The 24,020-nt window shown below is 35.0% G+C and overlaps 2 protein-coding genes across 2 annotated transcripts in view; one reads left to right on the plus strand and one right to left on the minus strand.

The window, feature by feature from the left end:
- Positions 1-122: 122 nt before the first annotated feature.
- On the plus strand, positions 123-19,972 carry LOC112691874. The gene is made up of 3 exons (XM_025566302.1): positions 123-269; positions 3,194-3,526; positions 18,895-19,972. The coding sequence occupies exons 1-3, from the start codon at positions 235-237 to the stop codon at positions 19,484-19,486; spliced, it is 960 nt and encodes a 319-aa protein (XP_025422087.1). The 5' UTR covers positions 123-234; the 3' UTR covers positions 19,487-19,972.
- Positions 411-24,020, minus strand: part of LOC112691873 (guanylate cyclase soluble subunit beta-1) — a 38,888-nt gene continuing 15,278 nt past the window's right edge. Inside the window, exon 14 of the mRNA XM_025566301.1 lies at positions 411-630. Coding sequence (XP_025422086.1) covers positions 510-630 — 121 coding nt within the window. The 3' untranslated portion in view covers positions 411-509. The remainder of the gene's footprint in view (positions 631-24,020) is intronic.

Here is a 24,020-nt window from a genome sequence, read left to right on the forward strand (position 1 = left end):
TGTACGCGCCCCACCAGACCGGCGCGGTAGACGCGGCCGCGGAGGTATCTCGGCTTGGGCTACTTTTTTTCTTATTTTTTTTTTCTTCCCACATCTTTTCCACGGGCACAATCCTCTTTCGACGAGAAGAATCTCTCGCGCGCGCACGCCCTACCCCGAACAGTTCGCGTGCACGCGTTAACCGTACTGCAACAGCACACGCGTTCAAGACGTCGTTTACGACGACCGTGCGGGATGGCGCTAAAACCGTTGAAAACGAAACGAAACTGGTGCGTTTCGAAAAAATAACGAACACGGTTGATGTTTTCAAAAACACGTCTTTATATTTTATCATGACATTGTGTATAATCATTATTATTTTTACTTGTTCGGTTTTTGCGTTCTCCGATAATAATTATGTTAAACGTAAACTACGACAGCCAAACGGGACGGGGGGATTAGAAGAAAATTTACTATTCGATGTAATATACGATATCGTGTTCCACGCCGCGTTTCGCGTAATACCGCGTCTAGATCGGCTTCCTGGTCAAAATCCAAACTTTCATGGGTTCCGGTTTTCCCTTCATTGGCACCAGTCCTCTGTAGGTCAACTCGAACTGCGGGTCCCAGTTGTTGCTCTGATTCAGCACACTGCAAAAGAATCGAAAAAAACATCATCGATTATTAGCGGTACGCACTACAATTATCACAACAACATTTCGTGTGGCGTTGATTTTTTACTATTGTTTAACGTATATTTTTCGACCATTATTATTGTGGGTAGGAAAAAAATGAGTTTTCATATTTTTCGTTTTTAAATAGAAAAAAAAAAAACACTATTGTAACGAGACACGCGTCTTTTTTGCTATTGAAACTTTTTTGAGTTCAATACCACTGGACAGTTTATTGTATAGTCTTGATAGAGTAGGTACATGTATAATATAATATTTTACTATAGAAACACATTTCATTGGGTACTTTATTTAAATTATTCGGTTAAAATAAAAAGATAATTGTCTAAAAACTAACAATTTTGATTCCGTTACGAAATTGTATGTATTAAGGTTAGGTACGTGACATTTTATATTGTTTTACATCTGCCCGAATAATGTATTATTATTGCGTGGTTTTTATAAATCTGCTAAAAACCGATTATTACTGTATCATCACTGTTTGATATAAACACAAAACAATACACCTAATGCATATGGAAATAACATACAGTAAAACTATATTATTTTTCTCCTACTCGCTTTGTATCTTTCACTCTCGAAGTGCTCGAAGTGCTCGAAGTCGTCATTGATGTCATCCGTGAGTCATACGAGATTTTTTTATTTCCGTTTAATGCTTTCTCCTCGGTTTTTAACTTTGAGAAAATAAAATATATTACATTTCATGACAACACTTTAAATACGATAAAATAAATAATTATACAACTTAATTTTAATTATTTATTTTCGTCGAATTCTTTCGGAAAGAGAAACTGGTTTACTGGCTTTACGTACTATATATTTTTTGTTATCAATATCATTATTACTATGGTATTAATTTTTCTAGACAACTAAGAATTGATATTGTTTTTTAAACGGGTTCAATAAAATAGGATTTATCCGATGGTCAATGATTTCGTAAAGCATATTTTTTATTTATAATCAAATTTTGAACTAATTTCAAAATACCTACTTTTCTATTTAGAAATATTACTTATTAATTTAAAATATAATAGCACAGTGACTATAGATGATGCAGTGAGAAGTCTATATTCTGATAATACGCAGGTATTAAAATTGAGGTAAAAAACAAAACTTTTTACTTATGAAAAAAAAAAAATGATTTGTCTGTATAAAATATACTGAAATTTCTTTTTTTTTTTCTTTTTCAACTTAATTGATTATATTTTTTTTAATACTGCTATCAGTATATCTGTATAGGCAATGTAAGGTATTTGAAGAATTTAAACAAGTATTTTGTTTGACCATTATACTTTTGGTAACCATCCGCATCAACCCTAAAAATATATCACGATATCGTGGCGCGTTCGCGCAATCGGATAATTGTTAGTTGTTTCGTATTTATGTTTTCAATTCGAACCGTCTAAAAAAAACTTACATGTACGTTGTTTGATCCCGGTATGGATTTACACGTGGCCATAATATTATTTATAGATAAAAAAAAAGAGAATATCGAGCATTTATTATAATTCCAAACAAAAAATAAATCTAAAATACGTGATATTTAAATAACTTCTAATTATTTTTAAAACCAATATATTTTATTTGTTAAAGACGACAATGTCACTCAGAACGATTGCTACCATTTTTTTCTATTTATTCATCGTTGCTGCCAGTCGAATAAAGATATCGACATATTAGTCATCATTAGGCCCGAATACCTTGTCGATCTTCTAAGGCTATCATAAGGTGTATTTCACCGCATGCCCGTTTCCTCGTACCATCTTGTTCACGAACCGCAGTATATCGGGTGGCGCACCCGTTCGTAACCGGAAACGCGTTTATCGCGAGCGCGCGTGCGCTGTTTCCACCACCACACAACCCCAAAATGACTATCGATAACGATGCCGTTTTGTGTTCCGATGTTTCTCAAGTTTCTTACGTAAAACCGTATCCGTAAGATCTTATGTTATTCCTTCTAAATTACCATGAACATAAACAAACAATTCCAAAAGAATGTCACATCCATTTCTATTGCGTTTGTCCGACTTCAAGTGAGTCTTACGAATATGTTAAACATAACTGTTTTAAATTACAAATTTAGATAACGCACAAGAAGACCAACAATAACGTTGGTCGTCTGTTGCTGAACGCGCGGGGATCTGCCACTTTTCACGTCCGTTATACACAGGAAACTACGCAGTGGCGGCGGGTGCGCGATCCTTTTAACGTTTCACGGCCATCGCTGTGATACGAGATTACGTCGCTCCTAAACCCCGCGCCGATCGGCTTAAGAAACCCTATCCGTGCGAACGCTAACGGAACGCGGTGAGGGGGTGTGATAGTCGATCAAGGGTGAGCGTGTCGTGGGTGTGTGCGACGGATGGGTTTCCGTGTCGTACGTTACCGCGCTCTAACGATTGCGGCGAGTGCCGTCCGTCGCCGATGCGGTATGCACGCGCGTACGGCTTCCTGCGCGTGTCGTGACCGCCGGTCGATGCGATATCGGTTGGCGAGTCGACTAACCGTGTGCCCACGCGCAGGATGGAGGCGGTGCTGGACGAGTTCTACGCGCAGATAGTGGCCAGGCTGGAACGCGACGAGCTGATACCCGCGTACAAGCGGTCCATGCACCTCGAGTACGTGGCCACCGTGGTGGATGGGCTGAGCGGCCCGTGGTGCGGCCGCGACCGGCGGCGAGCGTGCGAAGCCGCCGTGGCCGGGGCCGTGGCCTACCACGACCGCGTGGTTCGCGTCAACGGGTCTGTGTGTCCGCTGGGCAAGCACCACGATATGCTGCACGTGATGGCCCGCTTCGCCATGGACGCGGACGCAGGCCCCGAGTCCGTGGCCGCCCTGTTGACGGCCATCTACACGTAATTACCGTAACGTAACAAGCACGCGCGCACGCAGTATTTATAAGTAGTCGTGACACGTCGTCGTCGGTTCTTCCACCGAGACCGGTGACGACGTTTTCCGGGTTCCGGTAGCTTCGCGCAAATATTTTACAAAATATTTTGGACAATGCGACCGGCGACGACGGCGCAGAAAACGTGTTGCGACCAGTAAGTTTTTCCCGGCCGAATATGATTTATTGTTATCCCCGCGTGCACGTCGCGAAGGATTGTTTTATTTTTTATGGTACTTTTGTTATATACGGAGGCCACTTGTGTTATATTTATATCTTGCCGCCGTGCGATAACAATGTGTTATATTTAGGAAGTGGCGGAATAAAAAACAACGTGGAACTGCCCGTCACCATCTTGAATTACACTTGGCGGAGTACATGTCGAGAACAATACTAAATTACTCGTTCGTTAAGACCGTTTTACTTTTATAACGTTCCCACGTGGCGTTTCCGTAAATGTCGATGAAGGGGTTGGTGCACGCAGGTTACGGTTAGATGCGATCGATGTTTGTTCAGTAGACAGCAGGCGTACCGACATCCACGTTCCCCCGACGACTTGATCTCCAATCAGAGGCACCGTACGCAAATGTATCAGGTGGATGCGAATCGAAATTTCGAAAAAGCCGGGCCACTTAGAACTCCCCGAGGCCTAGCTAAAGATAGAGTTTGTAACACACGTAAATGAAAACGTCTAGTTCGATTTGTAATTATAATTAATCGGTGCCATTGACTCGGTTGAGAACATTTAGACAAGTAATTGGAAACGTCTTAGACCGTTGCACGACGTATATTGACAATTATCAATGCAGATTTATTGTATTATTGTGGAAAACTTATGTTGTTACACGATCGATAAGTTAAATTTGTGCTCAGTATCGTCGTCGAATTTGTTTTTGGCAGACGCTTATTGCCATATACTGTCAGTCATTCGTGCCGTGGAATTTAAAAACAAATCTATAAAATTGTTTTTGATTTAAGATTATGCATGAAACGAGGAATGTATTGGTGTTACCATGGTGTGATATATATTTATTTTTTTTTTTTGTGTCTTTGTTTCTAATTGTCATCAGAGATTTCTATCATCATCAAATAAAATGTAAAAATAGGAAATTAGTTTTTTTTGGTTGGTAAAGGGGGTGACATTTTTTGAATTTATTAACATTTTATACCGAATAATTAAGATAATCGGAGAACAATTTACAACCGTATATTATTTTGTCAAACATTATTAATTTGTTTTTTGAGTCTGTATTCATATCGTAATGGGCCGTGATTGCGCGTTAGCAGTGAGGAATCTTAACTACGAAATCGTATTAATATGATATATTTTATACAAACGCGAATATTTTCCGTATGCAAAAGAAGCAAATCAATGACCGATTAACGATAATAAACTTGTTTGAGATTTCGGTTTCGGATGAATCTTGTTATTAACGTGACGAATTGCTGGATTCGTTTTACTTGGATTTTAGTGTGCAGTTAACGAGACATGCAGTTGTTGCGGTGAACGAATGCGATTAAATCCGTGAATGAATACCATCGTAGAAAAATTATATTTACCAAGCAAATAGAAATCTTATCGTCGAAAACGTTTACTAATGGAAATGTCATCTGCTAAACTTTCTACCGTTCTACCAATCAATAATATCGTGCTTTTATGTGATTAACATGATGATGATGTTAAAATGAAGGTATAAAATGTAATTGAAAAATATAAATCGTACCATCGATTAGAACATTTTTGTGTGTTTCCCTTTTTTTTAACTTAGAACAAAATAATTTAAACAAAAAACTGTCGTTTTATCATCCATTATGACATAGATTTGTCTATTAACAACTAGAACGTATTATACGTTTTTTACAGAGTAACGCATTATAACAGCATTTAATAATTTATTGTCGACGGTTTCTTATAATTCATACGTGGTATATCTACACATAGTTTAAGCTACTTGGCCGTTAAGTTTTACACCATCGACTTAAAACTGAATTATTTTCGACATTAACTAGGGAGGAATAATTTTAAATAGTTAAAATGAACTTTTTTGAGTAAAATAGTTCTATAAAATTGGTTCGACAACATTAGAGTGGAAAAAACAGTAAAATGCGAGAAAAGACTTATTTTAAAAATATTATTCATCTATTCTATCGTTGTATTTATAAAGTTTTTGATGGTTTGTTAAGTCTATTAGTGTTTGGAAAAGTGTGTTCGAAATTTTTTTTAAATATATCAATGATATTTCAGTTTGGTTTTGCACAAAAAGACAATTAAAGATATTTGATTTTTTTTCGGTTATTAGACGAATTAAAATCTGAAATTTACATATTTTATAGTACGGTTGTAGAAAAAAAATGCATATTGCACGTAATATTGAATTGAAGGATTATATTTATTATATGGAATCAATGGCATATTATACAATCTGACGAAAAATATTTTTAAAATTCCCCCTACACATTCATTGAAAAATCAAATAAAAAATACAAAGGTCTATGAACATTTATATAAAAATATGAAAGTATATAATTTTAATATTTATACATGTTATAATATATCGAAATTTTAAATTTAATTTAAGTAGAATATCATAAAAAAAAATATAAAAACAAATTTGGAATTCAATTCATTAGAAATAGATAACTAATTAAATTCTTAGATTATTAAATAATTATTGATATCATTAGTTGGTATGCCATTGAATGATGATCAAACAGAAAATTAATTAAAATGAATTTTATGATTGTATAAATATATTATGTATATTAATATATTATTAATTTTAACTGTATATTCTAAAATATACATTATGTAGAATGTATTATATAATAAAAACTTAGTGTCTAGTGTCGATTCCGAACAGCCGTATTTAGGTTTATACCTACTTTAAATTAAAAAAAAAGGAAAAAAAATACAATTTTACATTCACAAACATGTTGGTAAGATTTAAAAATGTAAGTTTTTGTTTCCATTATTCCTTGTGTCTGTATGATAATTTTATATTAATTGGTACTAAAATAATAATTTGTTTTTTCATTGTTTTTGTTTTGATTATAAATTAATTATGCTAACAATATTTAACTCTTACGATTACTTTGCACATTAACGGAATAGTTCGAACATATTAAATTATTTAAGACATTTGGATACGAAACCCAGAACAAAAAATCGTACATCATATTTTCTAAAACAAGGAAATTGTTATAAATGTTGTGGGAAAAAACAATTTATATTCTTAAACCCACAGTTAAGACTTAAGATTTTACTAAAAAAAATTGTTACACGCAGTGATATAATACGCTTCTAAATACTTAGTAATTGAATGATTACGAAGAAAAAATAAAATAAGGAAACACTTTCTTCTTCAAGCTCATTATAAATAAAACGAACAATTGTGTTTATATATATATATATATATATATATATGATATATTTAAATACGTGTTGTATTTATTGTGGTCCGAGATCAAATAAAACGTTCTCAAAGGTAAACAATTGTTAACAAACTAATCAATGCAACATTTTACTATTTAATAACAAATTAGTAATTTTCTTCTTCTTCATTTGAAAAGAAAGAAAAGTTAAATTTTCAGTCGACCTATACGAGATCGTATAAGAGTCTTTTAAATTTAACAAGTACTCACTTAAAAAAAAAAATCTGAACTACTCAAATAAAAACTATCAACGTGCATATTACATTTTATGTTCACGTGCATATGTTAGCGAAAAATAATAGTTTATTGAAGGTCATAACATCGAATTAACAACAATGTTTAATTAACAAAATCGTATGACATTCGTGTTTAATGTACGCCCGTTGTTTATAGTGTTTGCTCGCATAAGGTGAATATAATTTACTTTAGCGTCGAAAGATAAAAGATATTTAACTTAATATGTATGTCACACTTAACAAAAATGTATTTATTTAGTGCGTGATTCATTAAAAAAAATGATTCTACGTGCTTGCAAATTGCGTTGAACACAAAGTCTCAGAAGCGTAACTTGATGATGAGAAACGGGTGACTACTGACAAACATTGCATACATAATACATGCGCTTAAATACGGGTATCGCAAAAATTTAAACGACTAATACGGTAGATTATGCAAATCTTATTTTCCAAAATTGTATTTTGTGTTTTACGTTTTAACTTTATAATAACCGTAAGAATTTAGCGGAGAAAACAATCAAGACGTTAAAAACGTATCGTTCCAACGGCAAACAAGCTGAGCCTTCTATTATATACCAATAATTCAGTTTGTGCAGTTTTAATCGTATTATTACACCCACATTTGAAGCTCAAAATTACTCTTAGCCTTTTAGACGGTCTCCGATGGCTGACGTGGAATCATTAATGTACCTAATTTATTCGTTTTCACGTGCGGCACCGTACGGGTTTGTTTACTGTAGTATTCGCTTGAGCGTGTATCAAGACGTAAAAAGTTACAGTAGAATTATTAAACGCTTTTGCCATTTCCAATTAAAACATTTTTACCTTGGCTGAAGTCGATGTCTTAGCGGTGGTAACTAGTGACGATGAATCGTACAATGATAAGGATTTTAGAATCATACGTATATATACATTTTCGACGCCGTCCTGATATTATGTTGGAAGACCATTAGATAGCAATACACTGTGAAAACCGTGACGAATGTTAAATGCTATTGTGTAATGGGTTGCTCGTTTCAGAATGTTTTGTTATGAGTATATAGGTGTTTGCAATATAGTTAATTTTTTTTTTAATCGTACGTCTAATTCGGATCCGATGAGATATGAAAATGTGCGATTAGTTACATGGGTTATCAGTCGTACAAGACTTGTATTATACAGGTACAGTGCGTTTGATTTTTTTTTTCACAAGACCGACTAGTCAAACTGAAACGTGGGAAAATAGTTAATGTGCGTTATCTAAGTACGCGTTTATTAATTGTTCGAAAACTGGACGTTTACAACTATATTATTACTTCGAATTTGATGTTTTGGAATAGAAACGATTCGTGTGCAATAAATTCAAATTCGTCGAATTTACGAGCTTTTTATATCGATTTTACTTTAAATTTTACAATTTTTTTTTTGCACCGTGTCTGCGAATATATTTTATTTGTTATCGAGTTCGAAAAATGTATCACCTTAAAACTCAATATGTATCCGCCATATGGACTGACTAATATCTGTACTTAAAAAATATCACCGAATGGAACTTTTATGATTATTGCTCTGAGCACTATTAACCGAATTAATGGTATTGTAAACTTAATTGCATGGTTACACTAAATCACTACGTCAATTGCGCGTTTATCTCGTATAAATCTGTGAGTTGTTTATGTTTAACGTGAGCAATTTTAGAACAGTTTTATTTCTCTCAAGAATGTTGCACAAATTATTATTATTATTTACTATTGTATTCGCATGCTTTTCGTAATTGGAGATAATTAAATAACCGCATTAAGACATTAGTATGGGGTCATATTCGGAGTGTTGTCATGCAACATAATGTCGTATCTATCGACCAACCATACATATTTTTTTAACTAGGTCTTAATACTAATTCATACAGATCCCACGGTATTAATTTCAACAGTATTGAGAAATATATTCAGTTTTATGAACATTATCGTTTCGTGTTTGAACAGCCGCCGCGGTTGCCTTAATCTCCGTGAATTAATTGACATGACGAAGCGTTTCGAGTTATTTCCGAATTATTATTGAAAAGTGCCGGCACATATGCGCGTATCTATAATGTGTAAAAGTATCGAACGGTTTGAAAAATTCTGTCTCGTACATCGAATCCAACATTATAATGTTATCTTAGACGTCGTATTTTTATTAAGATGGCAATCACGTTTAGTTGTTTGTACGCGCGCGAAGCGGTTCCATATTACGTGGTGCGTCCTTAAGGAAACCAAATTTAAAATCCGCCTTGTCGGATTTGATGCGATGACACGTATACGGAATGATATTAATTTGTTCTATGGATATCAGTATTGTATTATATTCATGCAGTCACATGCGAATACGTAGAGAATTATGTCCACAATCACAATACATTGTCCGGAATCGTTGTTATTTTGGCATGGCACGAGGTTAATATAAAATTAAGTATTATCCATGTATATTTTGCGCGAGTTCCTCGCTAATTCCGACGAGCCTACGATACGTTTAATTTGAGCGGCGGTGACAAATAAGAGCATTTTTATTTTTTCACCTTCGGCACCGCACGAAAGAGTACACTAATAATAACATATAATTATTTTTTAGTTTATTTTCATCTTTGTTTATTGTTTTGTTACAGTGAGCATTTCGATTAGCGGACACCAAAGTTTTTTCAGAATTAGTTTTTTTTGTCTTTTTGCGTGACATACGTAATTACTCATATGTAACACCATCTCTATACGTGCGAATAGGTACATAGGTACATGGTAATCAGTTGATTTTCACAATCGAATTTGTTGAATTTTATGTTTGTTGAAAACCAATCTCTCTTTACTCGATAAAAATGAATTAAAAACCCTTCAAAATTAAAAATATAAATCGCAATATCATACTGTAATAAGTTCTAACGCGCTGATTGACGAATTACGTAAACGTGATTTTATCTGACTGGTGAAACATACATACAGTTAAGTAAATAAGATTTATACTTAAAACTGTGATTACACTTCGTTTCTATTATTATTCAATACTATTATTTTAAATAACGCATGATATTTATTTGTTTTGTGGAAGATTTTTATCACCAATTAAAAATATAGGTACAAGATCTTGCTAATTTCATGTGTTCAATAATATGCATGCTATGCCATACGATTTTAAATGCAGCGTTGTCCTACCATCGGTTAAATGTGGCTTTTAATAGCTATTTTTTAAAGGGGAAATATATAAATCGTGTGTACGCAATATTCGTATTATATATTGTATGTAACAGTATTATTATTAATGTAAACATAAACTATTACAACATTTATTATTGATTGGCCATTGGTACCAAAGAAAATAATAATCACTAATTATAGTTATTAATAATATATTTCTTTTAATCATTTTTTTAATTTCATAAGATTCAAAGATAATTAGGGCACGTATTGTCAATATGTTTTTTTTTTTCTAAAGCGATGATTTATCGTGTTCTTTTGTATTTACGCTTAGCTACTTAGCGAAACGCATTTTGGTATATGAGTTATTAAGTTCATAAGTCAATTAATATACCAGTAAGTATGCCAAACCTATGAGACGTACAAAACGTTGTAGTTTATGTATATCAACAAGCGTTTAACGGATAGTATGCTGCATTTAAACCCATGCGGAATTGTGTAGTAGTCTTATCTATATTACTTTTGGTTTATTTTCTGAAAAAATATGCTCTTTTAGGTAATCAGTCGTGTTTGGCCTGGTTAGGGGAAAGTATATTTTATTCGTTGACATTCCTCACGAGCGCTATTACTGCAGAGAATCCGTCTTCCGAACGCGTGCGCTCGTCGCATACACGTATTATTATTTTATTGTATTTAATTTCAACTCATGTCCTGTAGATGTTAATATAAGCCACGGCACATCAATTATTTTGGCCATCGTCTTTGCCAATCGTTTTTACGAAAGTCAACGCGGAGAGATCTCGTCGTATGCATTTATATATCGCGTCGATAATTATAGTTTTCGTATAATTATCGATCTTCAAGGAATTGGAATTGATCATACGAGTGTGGCCGGTCGGTTACATATTACATTATACAAAAGAACCATAAACACCGCTAAATAAGTACCAAAGTACAAACAATGGTTGAAACGTTCTATGCTCGCGTGTTTGAGACCATAAATCACGTTCAGTGATGTATTTGATCAGTGGGAACATCTATTTAGAGTATTTGTGATCAAGATATAATATATCACGCGTAATTAAAGATTTCTTGACGTTTCGGCGGGGTTGCAGCACCATTATATCCTCCCTTCTTTCCCCCCCCCTGGATAAACAACCAGATCATTTGCATATTGTTTCTAAAGTTATCTGTACGATAGACGCCTATGTACACGTGTTAATATGATTAACGCGTATTCGTACGCACGGCAACTCCGTTTGAATAATAAAAACGATGATAGTACGTGAAAAACAACGTGCGACACGGCGCATCAGGTATTTATTCTAATGTCGACTAATTACGAAACCATGTTTTCACATCTCGCGAGGTACATAAATAGTTTATAATGCACGCGTTGTACGTACTGGCGCGGGCTCGAAAACGGTGTCGCATAATCTCGTTGAAAAGTAGACGAGTGCGAGTTGACGTATGTCCAAAACAAACACTTTAACAAAGCCTACGGTATAAAAAGACCGTCCAAGTCCGTACACCGTATCTTACAGTTCGGAAGTTATTGTATATGCGTATTTATATGACCTACAATTTCTTGGAATTATTAGTGATCTTACTTTCGTTTCCGTTCGGTCGAAAAGAAAAACTGTTTACTCGGAGTATAAATAGTATAATATATTATTAAGGACGTTTTATTTAAATGATGTGCATAAATATATGTATATACGTTTATACGTATATAAAACGAATGAAATAGGTCAGTTTTAATATTAAATACAAGTCGCCAATTCCGGGTTCGTTGATTCAACGCCAGTGTTTCAAGCAAGTCGTAATAAAATAGCAATCTGTTTTGAAATGAGAAAAAATAAAACTATTAAATGGCATCAATTACAGTGAGTATATTGCTACGGATGATCAAGTAATTGTTCAACAATAAAATTAACATGTCCTACATTATATTAACAACTACCTTGAAGCGTATTCATTTCGATATTCTATTCTATATGAAAAATAATTTATTTTAGTATATATATTGAACCGTTGACAAATATCGGGTACCTACCCAAGTAAATAGATACAATTAATTATAATTCATGTTTTTTTTTTTTTTTTTTAATGTAATTTCTAGTGTTCTTTGATAAATATATTTTAGTGATTTGGTTTATATAAAGAAAAATTATGTTTATTAGAAAGCCGAAGTAGTATTGAAAATTGTATTGCTATACTCGTTTATGTAAAAGATTAAAAAAAAAAAGTATTAACACGCTTAACGAACAGAATCCTTGAATGTATAGTAAAATTATGCTCGACTGTTAATCCTGCGTTAAAACTAATGATGTATGGACATAAATTATTCGAGAAGAAAAATCCTTGAAATCGATAATCATCATAAAACTATATATTATTCTATGCCAGTTACTACTAGCTAATACTATGAAATATACTCGTATTATAGTGGTATGTTTTTTTTTGTACAATAGATAACTTTCAGATTACATTTGAGTTGTATAAAACCGCATTATGTGGATGTTGTATTTACTGAGCACGTTAGGTCAACTACTGACATTCGATCACTGCATTAATCTTAGTTGATTTTCGATTACAAATCCCACAATCCTCTAAGATATTTGTTATTGAATTCAATTCGTGTGACCTTTATTATGGTCAATTGAATTTCGGTTAAAATCAACAATGTTAGAAATATTAACCATTAAATAAATCAATAACATATATTATATATAAAATAACATATACTACATAGGTTAAGACAATTTTTTAATACAATTATTTTGTGAATTGGACTTGCGTTATTGATTTAAAATATTATGTTAATTAATGTTAAACTGAATGGCTTAATTAATCAATTGTCTATTTAACATATTTACTACTTTCAAACTAAGGTCAAATAATAGTTAAACGTGAAATATTCACATCAAAGTAAAAGCTGATTAGTTTACGAGTATGATTCTAAATCATGCTTTGTGCTGTTTTTATGTACCAACCATTTAGTTTTTTTTTTTACAATGTTTACTAGAAAACATTATTAATTTAGTTAGAATCTTGCTAAACATTTAACATTATATTTAATAGATCATGCTTAAGCAACTTCGTTAATTACGCATTCTAAACCTTTCTCGCAGGTAAATTAGTTTTTAAATGTTTCTTTAAATGTGTTATGCATGTTATGTATGTTAATTGTCGTTGAATAATTACACTAGTGCACTAGTTACATCGATATTACTAAGTAAAACATTTAAAATTAATACATTTTATTTTAGATGTACTATTTCATCCAGTAAATGAATATTTATAAATTATTTTTTCTATAAATCGTACATTTGTAAGCAGTATCACATTTATATAAATCAACTCGTACAGCGATGAACTTCAAATATTTTTAAACTAGACAATTTCTAAAAGTTCAACTCTTAGAAATACGTAATATATTATAAGCGCATTTTACGTTTATAAAAATCACTATTTATGTACGAAAATCGTTGTGTTTTTAATGAAATACGCTCTCGCGGAGTCGGCACGAAATCAATTATTCGGTTTTATTGTTCTTCTTCTGTCAACGAACTACTGAACCGGGGTGTGGGGGCGGAGGGGAAATTAATACTTCGAATTTATTATATTTTCCACGCGGTTTCACTTTTTTCGTTTGTTCGTCGTTGAGTTTATAGATGGCCAACCGATTTTCCACACGTTGAATTGTAATTCGCGAAGTTCGGTGCATAGGATTCGCATAGACGGTTCCGTTATAAACGTGTCTACTCACGTTCGATTTCTTTTCCCCTGTCGCACGATCGGAAATCGTAATCATTATTCGTATTGTTTCTCGGCACCGATCTGCTGTCGAGTTTGATTTTTCCGACGAATTCGGTTTTCTCGACACGACCCGGTCGCTGTACGACGTAACGTAACGCGCGCAAGCGCTGCGATTACCTAAAGCAGCGTACACACTAGAGCAGTGGTCTTCAACCTTTTTCGACCTGCGACCCACTTTTTTTACTAAACATTTTTCGTGACCCATGTAAATTTCGATAGCCATGAAAGCCAAATAAAAAAGTTAAAATTATTTAATGTATGCCATATTAGAAGTGCTTTTATAACAAAATAAATCAAAATTGATATTTTTTAGGTATTTAGGAAATATTTAATTTTTAATACAAGTAATGATACAAAAAAAAAAAAAAAAAAAATACATTTAATGATACCGAAAAATGTATATGTTTTGATATACAAAAGAAATGAGTGCGATATTTGTCCCGGACTGTTTTCACATGAAATACCTCCACCTCAGCTCAACTTAACACAATGCAGTTTATAAATATATGAAATGTAAATGCGATTTATGAATTAAGTCAACCCATCACTTCATTTGATTGTTTATTATTTTTTTTCTTTTATTTGAAGATTGAGGCTTCAACAGCAAATATTATTAGCTATTAGATGTTACATATTTGATGTGTTAGGTGTTAGATTTAAAATTACAATATTACATATGAAATATTATACAGGTGAAGTTAGATGTAAATTAAAATTTATTAATATAATATTTGTGATACTTAATAATGTGACAATTTTCAGAGTTTGTTTTTCGCTAAGTACTTTTACTATGTTGGATGGCATGTTCAGGTCGGTGCGTATTGAGGTAAACTGTGTTCATTCCTCCACTATGTGTTCAATAGTTAATGATTAGTGGTATATGTTGCATATTGGTTTGAGGATTTTTTCTAATTTAGTATGAGTGTTTGAGAAAAAAGGGTTCATTCTAATCTTCTACAAATTTAAAATAGTATAAAATAGTACGGTTTCGGTTCTATTCGAAAACATTTTTATGCAGTATCATCTGACATAAATTATATAATATATATAAATATGATTTTTTTAAATTTTAAACAGAAAACTTATCGCGACCCAATCTTAAAGCTTACGCGACCCAAAATTGGGTCGCGACCCACCAGTTGAAGACCACTGCACTATAACACGCATATATCGAGCATGTGTGCTCACGTTGTGTGCTGTGTGTGCTCAGTATGGACGTTACCACGTACAACAAGCTTGTATACGATAAATCTGCGCTCCGGATAATCAGTTGTGTGGTGAACAGTGGTATACAGTGCATGTTGCTTTTCGTATATCGTGTTTAAAATTTAAACTTTAATAATAATTATTTAATTGTTATTGTCACTCGAGTGACTATTTCACGCCCAAAAGAACCCAAAAAATTTAGGTCTTTTTTTTTTTTAACGTCTTCGACTTCCCTATTTAAATTTTTTGAGATAATTTCCCACGCTTCGTTTTTTTTTTTTTTTTTTATTTTAGAAAAATAATTATTATTTTTTGGGTTCCATAGCACTGGGTGTTGTTGGTAATGTTGAATGACACATTACTCCATTCCATTTCGAAAAATTTAAACGAAAATCAATAATAATGATTATTAAATAATTATACACTGAACTTGTGTAATCGTGCGCGCGGTCGCCACAATACTGAACGTACCGCCGTCCACACTCCGAGCAGTAAATATGATGGTTGTCGCGACGCAAAACGAACGCGAGCCGGTCCCCGTCCCGGCCTGCGTTTGCTGTGCGTCGAAAACGCTCGTACGTGCTCGATATACCGTTCTCGTTCAGCGAATTTGTAAAACGCACAGCATGAGCACACGTTCTCAGTCTGTGCGTGCTCTAGTGCAGGGATTCCTAACCATTTTATCGTCGAGTACCATCGGACACTTTTATAATCAATACACGTACCACCTTAATTCTAAAGCTTTAAAGTATATTTTTATTATTCATTAATTTTTATAATTTTTTATTATTTTAAATGTATAAAAGTAAAAAAATAAATCTCAACATTTAGTTAAATCTTAATATTTAAATTACAATTATATTTTTAAAATTTAACGCGATATTTGTTTTTGTTTATTCTGTACAAGAACATCAATATCAGGTCGAGTAAACAATAATAAAAATAAATTGCTACGATTACAAACCCAATTTCATCGATATTCATAAAATTAGATAACAGCAAATAATCTAAACCGAATAACATTGAATGCAAATAGTAATAATAATAATTATACCGAAACATTTCTTCGCGTACCACCTACGAGTCTTCCGTATACCACTAGTGGTACGCGTACCACGGGTTGGGAACCCCTGCTCCAGCGCGTACGCGGGGCTCAACGCGCCTATAACGTATCGCCTTGCGTTCATCTCGTGCGTTGTTTCCGACGCGTTCGCCCGCGCGGTACAATTTATTCGGCCGAGCACACCCGCCGTAAGCGTGAACGTGCGGACGCGTAAAAACACGCGGATTATATACACCGCCGCGGTAATCATAAGAATATGTAACAACAACGGCGGAAACGCAAACGACGCGCAATGGACACGGGCGACCGACGGAAAAGCGATTCTCGAGGTTTGCGCGGTCGTTCACAACGAGTACGCTTGCCCAACCAGCGCGCCCAGCCGCGGCGTAACGACGCGGACACGTGAAATTATCGCGCGACGCGTGTGTACCACCACAGTAGCGGATACGTTAGTAAAACGCGCGTAGGCAATTCGCTAACCTCGAAGAGAGACTTGATGATCTGCGCCGCGTTGAAATTAGAACCGGGTCCCGCTGCCGGACCACCTATTGACCCACTGGCCCCCAACTCCCGTTACGGCTCGTATCATACGATAACATCGTACTGTTATTATTGTTATTATTATTATCATCAGGTATTTTTATGTTACTTCCGTGCAACGGACGACCGGCCGAACTCGCGGGTACGCGTCCGAACGGTCGCAAAAATTAAATGACAAAACCGATTCGAAACGGCAATATAATTCCTGTTCGGGATGGCGAATACAAAACGGTTCTGTTTTGGAATCGCGTCTAATCGACCCTATAAAATATGCTATACTCGTATACCTTCTAGCAGCTTCGCGCGGCTCGTTCGATCTCCATCGGCAGTTGGTTGAAAAGTGCACGCTTGTGTCTGGACGGTTAATCATTTACTGGTCTTCAATCGTTTTCAAACGCTCACTGTTCAATCGTTTTGCCCTCTAGACGATGCAAATTTTTTCGGTGATCGAATTTTCCAGCTGTCTCGCTGCGATTGCACGTCGGAGCGGAAAATATTAGCGTTCCCGATGAACCTTGGTCGATTTAAAAATATCAACGGCATCTACGAAGGGAGTTAGAAGCGTACATCTTGTTTTGAATTAATCATGTACTGATATGATAGTATATCATTTCAAATGTTGAAACAATGATGAAATACGTATCGCATTTAGAATGATGTATGTGAAACGAATTAGCTTTGCCCTTGTACAGAAAACTACTTAAGATTTTATTGAAAACCAGATTGCTCTGTTATTTATTTTTCGATTAATTTGCTTAACACTACGATTTTTGGTAGATTAACTTGAATTTTCAGTATCATTTTCCTACGTTCCCTTGTATTAAAACGCATTAATTGAAAAAACTGTAAATATTGTAAAACCACTGAAAACGTTCTTATAAAAATTTAAAAATCGTGCTGTTTAGTTGACGTTTAATTAAAATACATTTCAGATTGTTTTTATTTTTTAAAATCACACTCGAGTTAAAACGGAAATGAACTACGATTTTTTCTACATTCTTGACGCTTTGAATAGTTGTGTTTCTGATTTGATGCCCAAGATAGCGGAATAGCATGGTACACTTGAGTTAACTTTTACAATTTTTCTGCAAAATTGTTAGCCATTTGTTGTTCATTGTTATATATAAGTTGGAATGTTTGTAGGTTTATTTTTCACGATTTTCTAGTATTTTTTAAAACTTATTTCGGTGTTGACTTGCTGATGCGCATAAAAAAAAAAAAAAAATCGCATAAACGTCATGATACACGCAACAAACCCTAACGAATAATTTAAAAAGACGCTTGAAATTTACCACACCATTATTATAATAAATTAGTTGAATTAGGGAGTAAGTCAAATATCCACTCGAGTGTTCAGAAAATAAATCGTACAATTTTTTCTACTCGAATTTTTGAAACTTCGATATTGTTATATCATTTTTGTAAACCCTTTTAGATTGTTTTCATTCGCTTAGACTTTATTAACTCAGATCAGTCAAGTCTTCGGACGTACAGGATAATAATTAACAACGTTGTTGTAACCACTGTTGGAATCGTTGAAGGCGTTGGCCACACATATAGAACAACCGATTTGCCCGACGTTATTTTAAACGATTTTTCGCTTTCGATTAAAAAACCAACTAGATTGGTTACAACCAAAATCTAAATTCTAGTCCAAGAACAATAAAATTATTCTGTACCCCGTTCTATGGTTGAAAATCGTTCAACGTATTTTCAACCGAGAGTTCAGAGTTCAGACATCAGTCGTCCAGCTTATACGTAACAACTTATCGGAATGTCTGATGAACTGCGCGAGAACTTAATCGAATCGGATTGATACTCGCGTGAATTCTTTGCAATTGTAACGTGTATAATATTATGCGAAGCTAATCGTGCACGTTTATCGCTATTGCAGGTGCGAGAAAACGTTGGAGAAGCTGTTTGAGGGCGCGGTGGTGGGCAGCAAAGTGGCGCGGATGATCAGCGGCCGGTGGACGGACTACGGAGTGACGGCCGCGGAAAACCGGACGGCATTGGCGTTCTTCCTGGACCGGGCAACGCGCGCGCGACTTCTGCTCGACGGCCGCAGGATGCAGGACGTGCGCATGCAGTCGTATCGGGCCACGCCAGTGGTGGTAGCCACGGCCACCGGCGACGCGGCCGCCGTCGCGCTGCTGCTGCGGTACGGCGCGGCGGAGCGGTCGGTGCGCGCGGCCATCGCGTACCTGCGCAACACCGCGGACCATGGCGACCGGCCGCTGGGGGCCGGCGCCCAGGCCTGCATGGACGTGCTGCTCAGGGCGGTGGTCAGCGAGCACGGCAGCACGGGCCACGATGACGACGACCACCGCTGCGACGATCCCGTCACCCGTACGCCGCCGTCACTGATGCACCTGGCCCGGTGCGCCGTGCGCAACGCTTTGCACGAAAACTTCCGCTTGCCGCACGGCATACCACATTTGCCCGTGCCCAGGTCGTTGGCGTCCTATCTGGACCTCGAGCATTGAACATCGTCCACGTGCCGAACGCGACAACGGTTTTGAACGCAATTTTTGGATTTTTTTTTGTCTAGATCTTTTCCGGAAATCGGTACCACCGCCAACCGGTCGCGTTACCCTGAACCGATACCGCGGTGTCCGCGGGCGAAAAAAAATTAAACGATCGAATCAAAACCGCCAACACTTTGTTGATTTTTTCGTTCGTTTTGTCGGGGTGACGCGTTCGCTTCGAAATCGCAAAGCATGACGGATAACGAATTTCGGAGTCCGCGGACGATAAATATCGTTAGGTTAACGAATGTCGCGGGGATGCTGGATCGTATTTCCACGACGGTTTATAGAATTTTGTTCGTATTTTTGGTCTTACGATTAAATACTGTTTTTTTTTTATTTACTATGACAGTTTTGATTATCTAAAATTATTGTATTGTCGATAGGTTTTGACGTTTTGTTATGTAATAACATTGTAGTATGAAAAAAAAAAAACATTATTATATGATTGTGATATATTATAATGTGTTAGACGTATTAGAATCCGAATTAAATTTTATTATTTTTGACAAAAATATTACAGATAACGTTATTATAAGTTACAATCATTCTATCTATAATATATATTATGTTTTTTGAGCATTGATAAAGCGTATCGATTTTCAGTATAGATTTGAATTTAATGTAAAACAGTCGTTTATATTAATATAATGTTACGGTAATTATTATTGATAATTTATATAAATGTATGTTCTGCGAAGTGATTTAATATTACGATGAAACAAATATTTATTTCTCGAATAAAATGATCGATCATTAAATCGAATGTATAAAATGTAATACTCATTATACATTTGACTGTTTAACATTTAACGTAACTGGTTGATTTTTTTTTATTTTTTATATCCGTCGATGTTTAAAATTAGACGCGTAAAATGAGAAAGTCTTGCGATAAAAATTTGAATATTATTATCAACGGTTGTCAATACATTACATTAATGTTTACACTGTTCACTGGACATCGAAGATGAATCGTTTTACAGTTTCTTATTTTCACCTCACACATATTATGTGTACCATCCTACTATACGTCCACTTGTAATATTTTTAAGGACGAAGAATGACTACAGTGACAGTTTACTAATTTAGAAAATGTTAATACAAATAGTTGTGAGTAAAATATCATCCGCTGTGAATACTACAATCTGAATTCTGTTTAAAACGCTATCGTTTAAGATGGTTTCTCATCTTATACACTAATTTTTAAGAGTTCCTTGATTTTGACAACGTTCAATATCCAACTTCAGCTATTACGCCCTATGTTTCCGGATAAGCCGCTGTCATTGAAAGTTATGTTAATAAAAAAAAAATGTATTAAATTTAAAGAAATCCCCAGGGCTGGCGCTAGCAAATATTTATGGGGGGAGTGGGTTATAAATACACGAATTTGCCGACTACTTTCTAAAACTCAATTCTACAATACTAAAAATGCTTGTTGTTGATTGCCAACCATTTAAATAGTTCATTTATAAATGGGGTGAGGTATTGCTTTTTTCTACTTAACTTTCAAGGAGGAGGAAAAGGATGATACAACACCGATTTTTCCAATAGCAAATGCATTCGATCATGACAACGTTTTGAGAAAATTAATTACGTCTTTTGACAGTGCTTACGAAACTTTAAATCATATCAATAAAACCGAGAACTTCCTCCAAGTATCTTATTAAAAATAAAAAAAATATAATAAAAAAACAAATATCGATGAGTTTTTGAAGTAAGTAACGTAAAACAATATGTAATTTAAGTTTTAAAATGCACTCTGCAATGTACAATTTTTTATTTGTCATAATTAAAAATGTTTTTCCAGCGTAACACGACGATTTTCCATTTAACACGGCTGTTTTAACTGATCTCTAGGAAAGCGCCTTAAACAAAATTCTACTGCGTGTATTGCGGATAATATTTTACTGAGATTTCTGCCGGAATGAACAATAGCCATCGTTAAACACGATGATAATCACATCGCAACGACGTAAGGACATTACTGCACTGCAGACGAAGCTATTTGATTAAGACGTGATAAGTATTATGAACGGCGTGCGGGCAGTTGCGAGTCGGGTTACGGGATTATGCTTTTACCGGGACGGGGTGGCGTAGGGTATGACAGACAAGTGAAGGATCGGATCCCATTGACATTGGCACGCGGTGAGGAGGGATGGCGATGGGAAATGATCAAGAAACGTTGAACATCACGTGACGTCCGCAAATAGTTGGCGCAGTACGGTACGTGTTCACGGGGGATAACGCTATGCGAGTCGTTTCTCTTGGAACGCATTACTGTTACTTGCGGTGTATTGACGAATCACATTGCGTCCTCTGAGAGAATAATTATGATAATGTTTATAATAATAATAATAATAATAATAACATCACGGCGACGTATTGCTAATAACGTTTGTCGACGGGTAGGAATAAAAAAACGGGTGTCAAACGCAGCGCACGATTCGTGTACTCGCGATGTCAACTCAAAAGCGGATGTCGATTGGATTCGTATCGTTCGAACGGTGTGTTTTCGCGTTACCTCGTAACGGCCAGTGCAGGGGGAAACGTGACCGCGCAGAGAACAACGTACGTTATCCGGATGACAGACACACCAGGGCAGGATCGAAATTAGGGGGGGGGCGGGACGTAGCCCCGAGCTACAATTTAAAAGGGACTCCTACGCATTTGATGATCATTGGTTAACGAATACGATGTATTGTTTAATCGATCAAGTTAGCAGTTAGTCGCATTCGATAAGATTAGAGCAGGTCGTGTAGATCGTTCCAGTGCGGATGATCATTATTTTTGTAAACCGGCTTGCCGACAACTGCGACCAATCGCCAAAACCTTGATGCGATCCAATATGATTTTGAATAAATAATTCGTTAGCAGAATATTTAAGTAAGCCAAACGTTAGCGTTTTATTTATTGTACCAAAAAGTTTTTCTAATTGCAGTAGGATGGGTTCGACAAGTATCGCCGTACGGACCGAACAAAATAATACTACACTTATTTTCATTAATATTTATTAAACCGTTTAGGGCGAAAAGGTATAACCAAAAGTAATAGCTTCCTTTATATTGTGACCATAATCTGGCCTTGATACAAGCGCATAATGTATACAAAAATTATGTTTATTTGCACACAGTTTCCAACGCGTTTGAGTGCGTCGTCGTCCATAGTTTTTATTTTCAAGAAAACTGACTAACGCGATCATTTGAATTTATACGACTGCGAAAATATTGTAACAGAATCGTATTGTTTTCGAACACAGATACACACACAAATACACATACATACATATATGTATATATATATATATATATCGCGCTGGTCTTCGCATTTTAAAACGCTTTTTTCTTAGCTTTGTTGTTTGGTTTACATTCTGCAAACGTGAAATCCGGCAGCAGTTCGTTAATATTTCGCCGGTCGTTAATAATTCCACAGCGAAGTTTATTGCGCAATAACCGTTTAACGAGGTGTAACGTTTTCCACGATAAAGGACCACACCGGAATCCTAGCGATAAAATATTATTTTAAATTGAAATTAAATTGTTCTAACTTCATAAATTCTAGATAATACGCGCTTCAATTGGGATTACAAACGAACAACGTGAATTCTGCTCGATAATCCAAGTGCATATTATTATCATTATTGTTACTAGAATTAATGTTATTGTTATTATACTATTGAGCGTAATATTTTTCTAGTGATCCGTGACCAGCTCCGGGGCAAATGCACAACCTATACGTATATGTTGTTATAATCAATGTATGTACCCAGTTAGACAATTTTATCATCATCGTATGTACACTCAATTGGGATTACGGATAGCGTTATGTTCGTATATAACAATACACGAGTTACATACACGAGTTCAGAATAATTAATATCATCTCGGATTGATCAAAAACTATAGCATAATATACGTTCATCCAAAATCTATTTATTTTAGAATACTATTTTTTCATTGGATTTTAAAAATTATAAAACTTTAACTGCCCACAAAAGGGGAAACATTAATATTCTAACAATATTAAAACTAAAGGGGATCGTGAGAATAATTATGAAACGCGAATCGTTTCAGCAATCCAATATTATAAAAGGTAAAGTTCTACGAAATGTATTATTAAAAGTAATGTATTTCAGAACTGCATAGCAACCTGCAAACTTTACGCCCGTTTTTCGCAAACTAGATGTATTGTTTACATAAGTAATGTATAACGAAATAATGAAGTATTGGATGTCGATTTCAATTGCTGGTCGTCTAATCAAAGCTGATTATCTGTGGCTAATCGTATAGTATCAAATTATTTTTTACATGATTAATCGTTTATGAAACGTTACGTTTTCTCGCTGATTTTCCTGCAGTAATCTTACGTCGACTTAGCGAATAAGTGTTACGATCTATTTTATGTTCTCCTTAGCGTTTTTAATTGTCACCAACAGCTATATACATACATAATTATGTATTTGTATTTATATTCTACTTTTCTTTCTTTTTTTCTT

Source organism: Sipha flava, unplaced genomic scaffold (genome assembly GCF_003268045.1).
Source record: "Sipha flava isolate LNK unplaced genomic scaffold, YSA_version1 67_pilon_pilon, whole genome shotgun sequence".
NCBI classification, from domain to species: domain Eukaryota; kingdom Metazoa; phylum Arthropoda; class Insecta; order Hemiptera; family Aphididae; genus Sipha; species Sipha flava.